Raw genomic sequence first — 14,916 nt, 5'->3', positions numbered from 1 at the left:
GCAATATGATAAGGAGGTCAGGGACTCAAGAGAAGAGAACAGTGTAGAGTTGAACTGGTTTACCAAATGCTCAAGAAGGGGAAATAGGAGAAAGTGGCTAATGCAAAGATGCAAAGGGATCAGGGGGTTGGAGGATAAAGAGTAGATTTTGGTAAAGGAAGGCTGAGAGAGCGGTAGAAAGACAATAGATTGTGGTCAGAGAGTTTCAGAGTTAATTTATTATTTTTTAGCATTCTTTTCTTTTTTTTAATTTTGAATTCCAAATTCTGTCTCCCTCCTTCCCTCCCAGCTCTCTCTTCCACCCAAAGAAGGCAAGCAATATATCAATTACATATGTAAACTCATGAAAAAAAATTTCCATATTAGTAATTTTTCTTTAAAAAAAAAACAAGAAAAATAAAGTGTGAAAATTACTTTGTATTCAGTGTTCATCAGTTCTCCCTCTGGAGGTGGATAGCATTTTTCATTATGATTCCTTTGGTATTGTCATGGATTATTGTTTGATCAGAGGAGCCAGGTCTTTCACAGTTGACCATCATTACAACATTGCTGTTGCTGTGCATAATGATCTGGTTCTTCTCACTTCACTTTGCATCAGTTCATATAGGTCTTGCAGTGTTTTTCTGAAACCATCTTCCTTGTCATTTCTTATAGCACAAGAGTAATCCATCACAATCATATGCCACAACTTGTTCAGTCATTCTCCAATTGATTAGCATCCCCTTGGTTTCCAATTCATTGCCACCTCATGTAGATCCTTTTTGTTTTTTCTTTGATCTCTTTGGGATACAGGCCTAGTAATGGTATTTCTGGGTCAAAGGGTATGCAAAGTTTTATAGCATTTTTGTTATAGTTCCAAATTGTTCTCCATTCTGGAGAACATTCCGCCAGCAGTGCATTAGTGTACCTATTTTTCCCTCATCCCCTCCAGCATTTGCTATTTCTGATAGGTGTGAGGCAGTACCTCAGAGCTGTTTTAATTTTCCTTTCTCTATTTTTTCATATAGGTAGCTTTGATTTCTTCATCCAAAAACTGCCTGTTTATATACATTCAACATTTATCAATTGAGGAATGACTCTTATTTTTATACGTTTGACTCAGTTCCATAGTCATTATATATTTGAGAAATGAAGACTTTATCAGAGAAACTTGCTATAATTTTTTAAAATAATATTTCATTGTCTAGGGTATCTTTTAGTGTAATGTAGTTTCCCTGATTATCTGTTTTAATTAGGTCTATTTTTGTTTTTGCTTTGTCTGAGATCATGATTGCTACCTCTGTCTTTTTTTAGTTTAGCTGAAGCATGTTAGATTCTGCTTTAACCCTTTATTTAATTGTGTGTCTTTTGCTTCAAGTGTTTCTCTTGTAAGCAATGTATTGTTGGATTCTGGTTTTTAATCCATTCTGCTATCTTCTTCCATTTTATAGGTGAGCTCATCCCATTCAAATTCACAGTTACAATTACTGTGTATTTCCTTCCATACCATTATTGTCTGTTTCTTCCCCTCTCTCTTTAGCCTGTCCTTCCTCAAATGTCTGTTTTGCTTCTAAACACTGCCTCCCTTAATCCACCTTCTCTTTTACCATTCCCTATCCTCTCTTCTCTTAGCCCCTTTTCCTTTTATTTCCTTATTAGATAAGTTACATTTCTATATACAACTGAGTGTGTATATATATTCTTCCTTCTTTGAACTAATTCTGAAGAGAGTGAGCTCAAGTATTGCCTGCCATCCCACCCCACCCATTTCCCCTTCCAATGTAAAAGCTCTTCCTTCTGCATTTCTTCTATGTGAGATAATTTTCCCCATTCTACGTCTCCCTTCTCCCAATGCATTCCTCTTTCTCACCCCTTCATTTTTTTTGGAGATCTTTCCAACATAATCAATTCACACCTATGTCCTCTGTATATGTAAACTCCTTTTCACTGCCCCAATAATGATAAAATTCTTAGGAGTTACATGTATCACCTTCCCATATAGGAATGTAAATAGCTTAACTTTATTGAGGCCCTTATAATTAGTCTTTCATATTTACTTTTTTATGCTTCTCTTAAGTTTTGTGTTTGAATGTCAAATTTTCTATTCAACTCTGGTCTTTTCCTCAGGAATGCTTAGAAGTCCTCTATTTCATTAAATATTCATTTTTTTTTTCCTTTGAAGGATTACACTCAGTTTTCTTTGGGTAAATTATTCTTGGTTGTAATCTTATTTTTTTTTTTTATGAGGCAATTGGGGTTAAGTGACTTGCCCAAGGTCACACAGCTAGTGTCAAGTGTCTGAGGTCAGATTTGAACTCAGGTCTTCCTGATGCCAAGGCCAGAGCTTTGTCCACTGCATCACTTAGCTGCCCCCAATCCTAGCTCTTTTGCCCTCCAGAATATCATATACCATTTCCTTTTGGAAAGGGAAATAAGTTGTCCTGTGATAATCACGGGGGGTGGGAGGGGCTCTCTCTTAGTCATTGATGGCAAGATTCTTGCCAGAATCCTTAATAGGCTTATCCTTCACTTGAAAGATGGTCATCTACCTGAGAGCCAGTGTGGCTTCAGAAAGGGCCAAGAAATTGTTTATATCGTGTTTGCTGCCTGACAACTCCAAGAGAAATGCCAGGAATAGAACAGAGGTCTGTACACAATGTTTGTCAATTTGACCAACTGTGCCATCAAATTGGCCTTTGACATTGTCAGTCATGAGGGTTTGTGGAAGATCATGGCAAAATTTGGTTGACTGCAGAAGTTCATCAGTATTGTAAGCAAGTTCCATGATAGCATGCTTACACAAGTTCTGGATACTGGATAATGTTCTCATGCTTTCTTATCCATTAATGAAATGAAGCAGGGCTGTGTGCTTGCTTCCCCAGTTTTAATTGTGATGTTTTCAGTAATGTTGTTGGATGCCTTCAGTGAGGATGAAAACAGCATCAAGGTCAGCTGCTGCACTGATGATAAATTATTTAACTTGAAGAGCCTACAAGCCAAGACTAAAGTAGAGGGAGAGTTAGTGCATGACTTTTTGTTTGCAAATGATCGTGCACTCAATACAGCCTCTGAGGTTGAGATGCAATAGAGTATGGATCAGTTTTCTGCCACCTGTGTTCATTTTGGACTGATAATTAATACCAAGAAAACAGAGGTTCTCCACCAGCCACCACCAAACCATCCATACATGGAACCATCAATTACAGCAAATGAAGAAATTTAGAATTCTGTGGATAAGTTCACTTACCTTGGCAGAGATGTACATATAGATGATGAAGTTGACGCATGCATTGCCAGAGCTAACTCAGTGTTTGGAAAGCTCTGAATGAAAGTGTGGGAGAGAAGAGATATTAGGCTGCATACCAAACTAAAGATCTATAGAGCTATTGTACTCATCTCATTGCTGTATGCTTGGGAAAGCTGTGCAGTATAGCAGTGTTACGTCAGGAAACTGAATAACTTCCATTTGAATTGTCTTAGGAAGATTCTGAAGATCACCTGGCAAAATAAGGTACCAGACACTGAGATCCTTTCTGAGCTGAACTGCCAAGGATTCAAACTCTACTGCAGAGAGAGCAACTCCAATGGGCTGGTGATATTTGAAATTTTACAGAGAACTCACACAAGGCAAGCACTCACCTGGAGGTCAAAAGAAGGTATACAGACAATCTCAAGGTTTCTCTGAAGAACTTTGGAATAAGTTGTGAGACATGGGAAACACTGGCACAGGATCTCTTAGCATGGCATATGCACATCAAAGAATATTGTGTTTTATGAGCAAAACAGAATTCAGCAGCTCAAAAGAAATGTTAAGGTGTGCAAATTTAGAGATGTCTCCACTCCAAATGTTCATATGGACTATTTGTACCCAACCCATCCATGGTAGAGTCTTTTGAGTTCATATTGGTCTTATCAGCCACAGTTGAACACACTGTACCTTGACCCCAACATAGTTATATCATTTTGGTCCTCTTTGAGTACAAAGCACAACAACCAACTAATCATATTCCAAGCCCTTTAACTTGGAAACTACTAAATCTTGTGTTATCCTGACCATGGGTCCATGATATTTGAATTGTTTCTTTCTGGCTGCTTGGAATATTTTCTCTTTGACCTGGGAGCTCTGGCATTTGGCTATAATATGCTTAGGAGTTTTCATTTTGGGATCTCTTTCAGGAGGCGATTGGTGGATTCTTTCAATGTTCATTTTACCCTCTGGATCTAAGAGATCAGGGCAATTTTCCTTGATAATTTCTTGAAATACAATGTCTAAACTCTTTCTCTTATTGCTTTCAGGTAGTCCAATAATTCTTAACTTTTCTCTCCTTCATCTGTTTTCAGATAATTGTTTTTCCAATGAGATTTCAAATTTTCTTCCATTTTTTCATTTTTTGACTTTGTTTTATTGTTTCTTGATGTCTGATGGGGTCATTAGCTTTCACTTGCCCAATTCTAATTTTTAAGGAATTATTTTCTTCAGTGAGATTTTAAACCTCTTCTTCCATTTGGCCAATTTTGTTTTTTAAGGTGTTATTTTCTTCAGGTGTGTGTGTGTGCATATGTGTGTTTTACAAAGTTGCTAATTCTTTTTTCATAATTTTCTTGCATCACTCTCATTTCTTTCCCCAATTTTTCTTCTATCAATCTTATTTCTTTCTTTAACTCTTCCAGGAATTCTTGTTGGGTTTTGGTCCAATTACAATTTTTCTTTGAGATTTTGCTTGTAGCTATTTTCACATTTTTGGTTTCTTCTGAGTTTGTCTTGGTCTTCCCTACTATCATAATAGCTTTTTATGGTCCAATTCTTTTTTATTGTTTGCTCATTTTCGTAGCTTATTTCTTGACTTTGAACTTTATATTAAAGTTGGGCTCTGCTCACCTGAGGCTGGGGAGGTATTGTCCCAAGCTTTGGGCTTTTTCATGATGCTGTTTTCAGAGCTAGTTCTGGGAATTTGCAAGTTTTTGGTGCTTCCAAGGTGGTGTGATCCTGGGAGAGGTATGGGCACTGCTTTCTTGGTCTGCTCTCTGGTCTTTACCCAGCAAGGGCCCCTGGTCTCCTGCAGCTACGAGTGCTAGTGCTCCTCTTTGCCTTGGAACTATGACCAGGGCCTCTGTTCCCTTACTACTAACAATTACTACTAGCACTCTTCACCCTGGAACTGTGACCTAGAACTGTATGTGGGGCAATTTAGTTGCCAATCAGTGTCAGTTATACCCAGTACCAGCAAGGAGTCCCCTGTCATCTCTTTCTGACCAGTTGTCTGACCCCCTTACTGTTTCTGTGCTGAGAGCTCTGGAAGCCACTACTGCCTCTATCATTTTGGTATCACAAACTTCTGCCAACCTCCTAATTTTTTTAGGCTGGAAAAATGTCTCCCTGCAATCTTTTGTTGGCTCTGCCACTTCAAAATTTGATTTGAGGCATTATTTTAGACTTGTTTGTAGGGGAATGTGGGGAGAGTTCAACTGGGTAGCTGCCCTTAATCTGCCATCTTGGCTCCACTCTACATCACTTTTTTTTTTTTGCAAGACAGTTAGGGTTAAGTGACTTGCCCAAGATCACACAACTAATAAGTGTCAAGTGTATGAGGTCAGATTGAACTCAGGTCCTCCTGACTCCAGAGCGGGTGTGCTGTCCACTGAGCCACCTAGCTGCCCCTCTCCATCACTTAAAAATAATTCGGCCTTCTTTGACATGAAGGTGGTGCTTTTGTGGGTAATAACAAGATCAAGGGCATGATCATCTTTGGGTGTGGCTGAGATGGGGTGGAGAAGTAGGTTACAGGAAGTAGGTTGAGGAACTGAGTGATTAGAGTGTGTGAATGTGTCAATGACTGTTGAAATCCTCTAGTGTGAGGTCAGGAACTGGGGAGGGGAGAAAAAGTTGAGCCATTTATCAAACTCACTGAGTTAAAGATAGTGCCTTGGAAAACTGTAGGCAACAGCTACCAGGATTTTGATTGAGTGGTAGATATGGATTACATGAACCTCAAAGGAAGAGAGGTTACTGAATGATAGAGGTCGGGGGAGAACCTTAAAGTAGTAATGGGGAGCAAAGAGTATTCCAACTCTGTTACCTCTAGTGAGTTGAAGAGAATATGTAAAGGTACAGCCAACACTTGAAAGGCTGGCCCAGAGGCCAGTGGTTAAGCAGGTCTTGGTTACTGCTCAAAGATGGAAGGAGTTGGAGAGGAAAAATTTAGAATAAAGGGAAGTTTGTTGCCTATGGAACAGACATTCTAAAGGCCATAGTGGTCGGGATGTTACCTTTTGGTGGGGTGGAAGTATTTGGCATAGATAGAAGTTGTATCTGGTCTCTAACAGCCTTCTCTTTGGGAGCAAGAGCAGTAGAGGATAGCAGACTCCCATCAGAGGAAGGTTTTACTCCACTCTTCTTAGCTAGTGCTGGAGGTCAGGCAAGTGCAATAGTGGGTGGAAGTTTCAGAGAGGGGAGATGAAAGTTTCCAGGCTTCTACTTGCCTTCCTTCCGAGGACACTCTTTGGCCACGCACAGTAAGAGATAGAAGATGTGGTCAGAGGAACTCCTCTTCTTAGTAGTAATGGGAAGGAAAGCCAGATTGCAAGGGATTGGGAAGTGAGTTGGAAGTGAGAAAGTATAGGCAGCAGGTGTTTGGAAGTTTGACTATGAAAGAGACTGTTTAAAGAGTCATAGCTTGAGGGCATGGAATGGCCAAGTTTTTTTAAATTTTGTTTTAATGGAAGAGATCTGTATATTTTTGTAGGTAGTAGAGAAGGAGCCAATGAAAAAGAGGCTGAAAATTAGGAAAGGAGGGGGAAATCTGATGAGATGGGGATCAATGGCACAAGTAGAGAAGCTGGTGTTTCCAAGGAGAAGCGCCTTACCTTTGAGGGTGCAGCAAAGGAGAATAGTGAATGATATTGAGATGAATTAAAATGTGGAGATGACGAATAGATGGAGCTCCCATTGGATTGCCTCCTTTTTTAAAAAAAAGTATGTGAAGAGGTCTTCTGCTGAGAAAGAGGAGATGAATTTGGAATAAATACTGGGGAGTGGCATAGTCAATCAGGAAAGAATAAAAGAATTGGTGCATAGTCATGAGGGTCCACAGGGCTTATAAAATCAAATCGGTTTAACTTATACATGTACATTTTCTTTGTTTCTTTTTTTTTTTGGCTAGGCAATGGGGTTAATTAACTTGCCCAGGGTCACGCAGCTAGTAAGTGTCAAGTGTCTGAGGCCAGATTTGAACTCAGGTCCTCCTGACTCTAGGTCTGGTGCTCTATCCACTGCACCATCTAGCTGCCTCTATGTACATTTTCTTTAGGGCTGCTAGGTGGAAAAGTGGACAGAATGCCAGTTCTAGAGTCAGGAAGACTCATCTTTGTGAATTCAAATCTGGCCTCTGACACTTACTAGCTGTGTGACTATGGGCAAGTCACTTAGTCCTGTTTGCCTCAGTTTCCTCATTTGTAAAATGAGCCAGAGAAGGAAATGGCAAATCATTCCGGTATCTTTGCCAAGAAAACCTCAAATTGGGTCATGAAGAGTCGGACATGATTGAACAACACACATTTTCTTTTGACTAAGACAAAAATCTCCCATATAGATAGTAAAAACTAAACACAGGCTTTATTTATTTATTTACTTAATAAGTAAAAGGATACCTTGAGTAATTTTAGCTAATATTGCTATTTGTTGAAATTTACTTCTGCTTGGCATGAGTACAGAACACCTGCACTTCAAGTGAAGGGTTTTTGTGTGTATTTTAAATACTAAGTAGAGCAATTCCTCTCCTACCATCGTGTATCACTCTGTGCCCCCAAATCTTTCCTTCCCTAGGTTAAAGATCCCTAGTTCCTTCAACAGATCATCATATGTCATCAACTTAAAACCCTTGTTATCTTTCCTTCTCTGGAAGCTCTCTAGCATCAATATGTTTCCTAAAATAGGGCGTTCATATTGAATACTGTGCTCCAGATGTGGTTTGAGTAGCGCGGAGTATACTGGGCTTATCAATTCCCTAGTCCTGGATATTATGCCTCTCTGTGAAGTTTAATATTATGTTAGTATTTTTTTGGCTGCCATATTCCACTGTGCCTCACAGGTTACATGTATCTATTTCTTTTGTAACTCTACACAATTCTATCAAGTCTGTACTAGCACATGTTAGATGCTTGATGTATTTGATTTTTTTGTTTGTTTGGTTTTTTTTTAGGCAATTGGGGTTAAGTGACTTGCCCGGGATCACACAGCTAGTAAGTGTCAAGTGTTTGGTTTGAGGCTAGATTTGAACTCAGGTACTCCTGACTTCAGGGCCGGTGCTCTATCCACTGAGCTACCTAGCTGCCCCTAGATGCTTGATGTATTGATTGACAAAAGAGATTCCTTAAAGGGATGGATTTCTCCCCTTCCCCCTCCCCCAGATAGTTGGTATATTAATGCAAAACAATATTAGTTGGTTTATTAATCTTGAAATTAACATTCATAGCATTCATGCATCTTTTCCATGCACAGAACAGCTGTGCAAGTTGGTGACATTGGCTCTTATTTATGTGATTGTAGACAGGAGAAGTTGGTTCCTTACCTCTCCTGTCTATTCCCCTCATTAATTTGTAAACTTATGTAATAAAATCAGTTTAGATAATAAACCATGAAAATTTTCAAACTTTGAAATTCTACTTTTGTTTTTTCTTCTCTTGTTAGTCAAGTAAAATAATCTCTCCTTGAAATTGTGTGCATTCCTGCCCCGAAAACATAACACCAAAAAATATTTTAAAGACTAAAATAACCTATTTAAACATTTTGCCAAAAGAGGGCAGTATTGACCAACAGTAGACTATAAGGGCTAGACAAACTGCATTTGAATTTATAAAGATGATTGTCAATAGTCAGTACTCCACTTGGTTTTTTTTTCCTGATATAGCTATACATATATATATATTCATTTATCTTGTACTATTACCTCAATTTGAATATATCAGTTTAATTTTTTTTTTAATAATGGTCATGTTTTGTAAAATGTACTATTGTAGAGAAGTGGTGCATTTGAATTTATATTCTTCAGATTAAAACATAAAAAAAGTGTTGTTTAAAATAATGGATTTCTGAATAGATATTTCCTTTAAATTTATCCTGTATTAACTCACATTTAAGGTTTAACTTTTGTAAAGCACTTTACTCATTATAATACTGTTGGTAGGTAATTCAATTATTACTTTCCTCATTTAAATGTTTTTAATCTAGTTTTCATTTTAACTAATTGATTTTTAGTTTTCAGCATTCACTTCTGTAAGTTTTTGAGTTTTAAATTTTCTCTCCCTCCATCCTCTCCTCCCTTCCCAAGATGACGTGCAAGATATAGGTTCTACATATACATTCCTATTAAACATTTTTTCACATTAGTCATATTGTAAAGAAGAATTAGAACCAACAGGAGGAACCACAAGAAAGAAGAAACAAAGGAAAACAGAACAAAAAAAAAAGCAAATATTATACTTCAATCTGCATTCAAACTCCATAGTTCTTTTTCTGGATGTGGATATCATTTTCCATCATGAGTCTTTTGGAAATGTCTTAGATCCTTGCATTGCTGAGAAAAGCTTAGTCTATCAAAGTTAGTCATCAAACAATGTGGCTGTTACTGTGTACAATGTTCTCCTGATTCTGCTCACTTCACCCAGCATCAGACCATACAAGTCTTTCCAGGTTTTTCTCAAGTATCCCTGCTCATTTCTTATAGCACAATAGTATTCCATTATATTTATATACCACAACTTGCTCAGCCATTCCCCAATTGATGGGCATCTTCTCAATTTTCAATTCTTTGCCACCACAAAAAGAGCTGCTATGAATATTTTTGTACATGTGGGTCCTTTTTCCATTTGTATGATCTCTTTGGGATATAGCCCTAGAAGTGCTATTGCTGGGTCAAAGGATCCTGTTTTTTTTTGTTTGTTTGTTTCTTGTCAATAAGTTTTATTCTACATATTTTTATTAATTTATTTATTTTGATTCATCAATAATCACTTCCATAAGCTTTTGAGTTTTAAAATTTTCTCCTCCTCCCCCCCCTTCCCCAAGATGGTGCACAATCTGATGTAGGCTATACATACACATTCCTATTAAATATATTTTCACATTAGTCATGTTGTAAGGAAGAATTAGAACCAATAGGAGGAACCACCAGAAAGAACAAATAAAACAAAACAGAAGGGAAAAAAAAGAGCAAATAGAATGCTTTGATCTGCATTCAAACTCCATAGTTCTTTCTTTGGATGTGGATAGCATTTTCGATCATGAGGCTTTTTTTATCCTTGGTGAGGCAATCAGGGTTAAGTGACTTGCCCAGGGTCACACAGCTAGTAAGTGTCAAGTGTCTGAGGCTGGATTTGAACTCTGGAGCTCCTGACTCCAAGACCAGAACTCTATTCCACTGCACCACCTAGCTGCCCCCATCATGAGACTTTTGGAGGTGTCTTAGATCTTTGCATTGCTGAGAAGGGCTAAGTCTATCAAAGGTAGTCATCAAATAATGTGGCTATTACTGTGTACAATGTTCTCCTGATTCTGCTCACTTCACTCAGCATCAGTCCATACAAGTCTTTCCAGGTTTTTCTGAAGTCTACCTGCTCATCATTTTTTAAGAATTTTATTTTATTTTATTTGTTTTGTTTTGTTTTCTTGGCTAGGCAATGGAGTTAAGTGACTTGCCCAGGGTCACACAGCTGGTAAGTGTCAAGTATCTGAGCCGGGATCACTTAACCCCCTTGCCTAGCCAAAAAAAAAGAAGACAACTAGTTTTATGGGACAACTAGGTGACACAGTGGATAGAGCACCAGCCCTGGAGTCAGGAGGACCTGAGTTCAAGTGACTTTCCCATCATCATTTCTTATAGCACAATAGTGTTCCATTAAATTCATATACTACAACTTGTTATTTTCCTGTTTTGTCATGTTAGCCAATATGATAGGTGTGATGTGGTTTTGATTTGCATTTCTTTAATCAATAGTAATTTAGAGCCTTTTTTCATATGACTATAAATAGCTTCAATTTCTTCATTTGAAAACTGCCTGTTCATATCCTTTGACCATTTATCAATTGGGGAATGACTTGTATTCTTATAAATTTGACTTAGTTCTCTATATATGTTAGAAATGAGGCCCTTATAGAGACACTGGTTGTAAAAATTCTTTCCCAGTTTTCTGCTTCCTTCCTAATATTGGTTGTATTGGCTTTGTTCGTACAAAGACTCTTCAATTTAATGTAATCAAAATCATCCATTTTGCATTTCATAATGTTTTCTATCTCTTGTTTTGTCATAAATTCTTGTGTTCTCCATAAATTTGGCAGGTAAATTATTCCTTGCTCTCCCAGTTTACTTATAGTATCAGCCTTTATATCTAAATTGTGTACTCATTTTGACTTTATTTTAGTATATGGTATACTTCCCTCATTTTAAAGATGAGGAAACTGATGCTAATGGAGAATATAAGTGACTTTTCCATGATGTCCATACAAGAGATTAGTGTCTCAGATGGAATTTGTACTTCTAATTATAGCAGTCTACTCATTATATTTTGCTACCTGGCTATAAATCCAATGTTTATTCACAAATTATGCCCAGGTATTGAAACTCTGAAGACAAGAACTGCTTCCTCTTTGTCTTTGTAATCTCCTGTCCTTTCACTGAGACTGTTATAGAATAAGTCTTTACTCAGTGTTTGAATGACTGAAGCGTGTATAAGAACCACAACCAAGCATTAGGTCAAAAGTTCCTTACTAATAGAAAATGAGAGGCTGACCAAGTGAAACATTTTTTTTAAATAATAAAATTATCCTCTCAGTATTTTACTCTTATGGACTTATTTGGAAAGTTAGACCATTTTTTCCACAGATAGTACTGGCTTTCATAGTTTTGTAGATTCATGAATTTAACATTAAACATTACAACTAATTTGACTACTTGTAAAGTGAACTTATTTCCAGTTAAGCATATAGCCTACTATAAAAATAATTTCTATCCTGTCTTCACTGCATATTAAATGATCAAACTCTGGAGTAGTGAAGGAATATTTGTACTTAGATCATCTAATTAGAATTCTATCCTTTAGGATTTGGTGATGTTAAAGGAGAAAAAAGAAAATCAGCTCTGTATTGGTCCCATAAAATTTTAATCAAGCTAAGCTTCAAAAGGAAAGCTAGGGGCAATGAGAATGGGTCCTACATAAATGTGCGATGGAATGCACCTTTGAAAAAGTTAATATTTATATGAGCCTGTCTAAAGAATGGATTTGTTGGGAAGAGAGGACTTTTACATTGACAAGACTAGTAATGTGCCCTTCTGAGCGCAGTGCTGCCCCGTGCCCGCAGCCTCTGTAATGTGATCTGCCCCCTCGCTGATTGGACAGGAATTGTGCTTTCCTTGAGAGCAGCTCTAAAGCGTGACTGCTCCAACAGCCCTCTCCGCCTTTGCTGCCGCCGCCGCGAATGCAGTGATGGAGCACAAAAGAGGCTGCTGGACCGCCGGCTTTCTCCTGGCTATGTGGGTCCTCCCGGCTCTGTCCTGCCCTAGCCGATGTCTTTGCTTTAAGAGCACCATCCGCTGCATGCACTTGATGCTGGATCACATCCCTAAGGTGCCACAGCAGATCACGGTCCTGTAAGTTTACACAAGCCTTCGCAAATTTGCTCAGTGACAACCTTCTTCTCCTGCCCCCCTCCCACCCCACGGAACTTCTGTCTGCTAGGGATAAACGTCATTCTCTCATAACTTTTGGTGGGGGCCTGATACCCTCCTTGCTTGTGCATTTCGAGTTTGTTCGATTCTGGACAACTGTGGGAATGTGCACTGGTCAGACTTCATAAAAACAGGGCATTATATTTGACTTAGTTGCTTAAATTTGGATTTCTAGGAGTAGATTTGATTAAAATAACCAGTTGAAAATGCTCATTCTCTTCCTCTTCTCTCCAGCCTCCCAAAAGAAGAAAAACAAACTTATTTTAGCACCTCTGTACTTTTACTTTTTTTTTTTTTCCCGTTTTTCTTTCCCTTCTCTCCTCATATCTTTGAAACCCTAGGTGGAGCAGTGAATGTGATAGTCCCTTCTGTAGTTGTAGATAACTCTGCTAAATTGAGCTCGGAGATACTACATTTGAAAGGAAACTTTAAATAATGTAGTCCAGACTCCTTTTTATATAGATGGGCCAAAAAGCCGAGAGGTTAAGTCACTTGCTTAGCTCACATAGTTACAACCAGAACTTGAACTTCAACCTAGTTATCCTGACACAAGAGTCCTGCTCGAGTCCTGCTCTTTTCATTACCTTTTATTTCATTTATCCTTTGCATAAACTTGGGACTAGTTTCTCCACTAGAAACACTTCTCCTTCACTGGAAGAGAGACTGAGGAATGCTGGAAGAGAGTTCTCAATCTATTAAAGTCCTTACACTAGAGTTGCTATTAAATTGAGCATCTCCTGATTGTCTTTCAAGTTAGCTGACCAAAAAAAGGGGGAGGGTGGTTGACTGTTGTGAAAAGAATAAAGGTGTAAACTTGTGCTAACCTAAAAGGTTAAGGTAGTGCCTGCTTTCTAGTGCCTCCTGACTCTCAGAGAAATTCTTTCAATCATTTCATCCCATGCATTCATCAGTGGACATGAGACTCTCTTTGGACGTTTAAGATCTTGGAGCCAGAACAAATCACGTCTAACAGCTTGTTTGAGAGAGCAACAGGGTTAGACAAGCAACTGGGGAGTGGGAACTTCCTGATAGCCCAAAGAAAAATCTAGGTGTGATAATACAACACAAAGGTCAGGTAACTGACCTGCACATATATTTTGTAGCTACTGTTTATTCTGCACTTTGTTAGACTAACATTGCAACCAAGAACAAAAATAAGACTTATTACCAGGAATACAAGTCCTTTGGGAGAATATCAAGTAAGCAGGGCATAAATGGAGATTCAAGGTTTTTAACACAAGGTGGTGGTAGATACAGATTTTTGTTTCAAATGGAGGTAGCCATTTAACTTCTCAGGCGCCTGAAAATTTAACATTGAAAGAACTAGTTGTTAGAATTTGACATAAATTGATCGTAGGAAAAAATCATGTGCTTGAAAAGTATGAAGCTAGTAGTCATAATTATTCAGTTAAAATGATTGAATTGAGGAGAGAAATAGTTTCACCTATTTGTTCATAGTTGCTCTTGAGTATTTGATGATCTTCCCAGTAGAGTGAAGAACAATACGGCACAATTTTATCTGAACCACAATTGTCTGGGCTGTTAACTGTAGGATAGCTTTTAATATTGTGGTTCATCTCTTGTTTCTTTCCTAGCTTTTAAAGGCACAACAGGTCTTGGAAGAGACCTTCCCTTACAGACATTTACATTTTCTACGTTCAAAGGTTTGGCATCTGAAGGTGAAATTGTTAGGAAGCAGAATAATAATTACGTTTTAATGAAATGGACCCAAAGTGAAGTGTCAAAATGTTTTGAGAATAATTAGCCATCACACTACATTAAAAAAAAACATATTGTCCAAATTTAATCAAAGGAGTCCACTCTACTCTCTATAAGTCTGTGTGGGAAAATATAGTTGGAATTCTTACTGCTATTCACTTTGGAATATGCTAGTCAATCAGTAAATATTTGTGAAGCAATTGGTATGTGCCTGGCACTGTGTTAAGCACTGGGGATCCCATTAATAATGATGATGATAATTAGCATTGATAATGTTTTAAGGTTTTAAGAGTTTTTTACAAATATTATTTTATCCACATATCAACCCTGGGAAAGAGGTGCTATTATCATCCCCATGGGGAAATTGAGCAGACATAGGGTAAGTGACTTGTCTAAGGGGCACAGTTAGTAAGTGTTTGAAGCTGGATTTGAACTGAAGTCTTACCTTATTTGTAGGTCCAGTGCTTTAGCTACTGTACCACCTAGCAGCCTGTGAAAG

General features: G+C 38.0%; 1 protein-coding gene across 1 annotated transcript in view; it reads left to right on the top strand.

Annotated features, from left to right (window-relative positions):
* The first annotated feature begins 12,456 nt into the window (after window positions 1-12,456).
* LOC114054133 (peroxidasin-like protein) overlaps window positions 12,457-14,916 on the top strand; it is a 475,034-nt gene continuing 472,574 nt past the window's right edge. Inside the window, exon 1 of the mRNA XM_027877274.1 lies at window positions 12,457-12,620. Within this exon, the coding sequence (XP_027733075.1) occupies window positions 12,457-12,620 (164 nt within the window). The remainder of the gene's footprint in view (window positions 12,621-14,916) is intronic.

The sequence above is a fragment of the Vombatus ursinus genome, unplaced genomic scaffold (assembly GCF_900497805.2).
Source record: "Vombatus ursinus unplaced genomic scaffold, bare-nosed wombat genome assembly UNPS02014812.1, whole genome shotgun sequence".
NCBI lineage: Eukaryota > Metazoa > Chordata > Mammalia > Diprotodontia > Vombatidae > Vombatus > Vombatus ursinus.
This window is presented reverse-complemented; position numbering and strand designations above follow the sequence as displayed.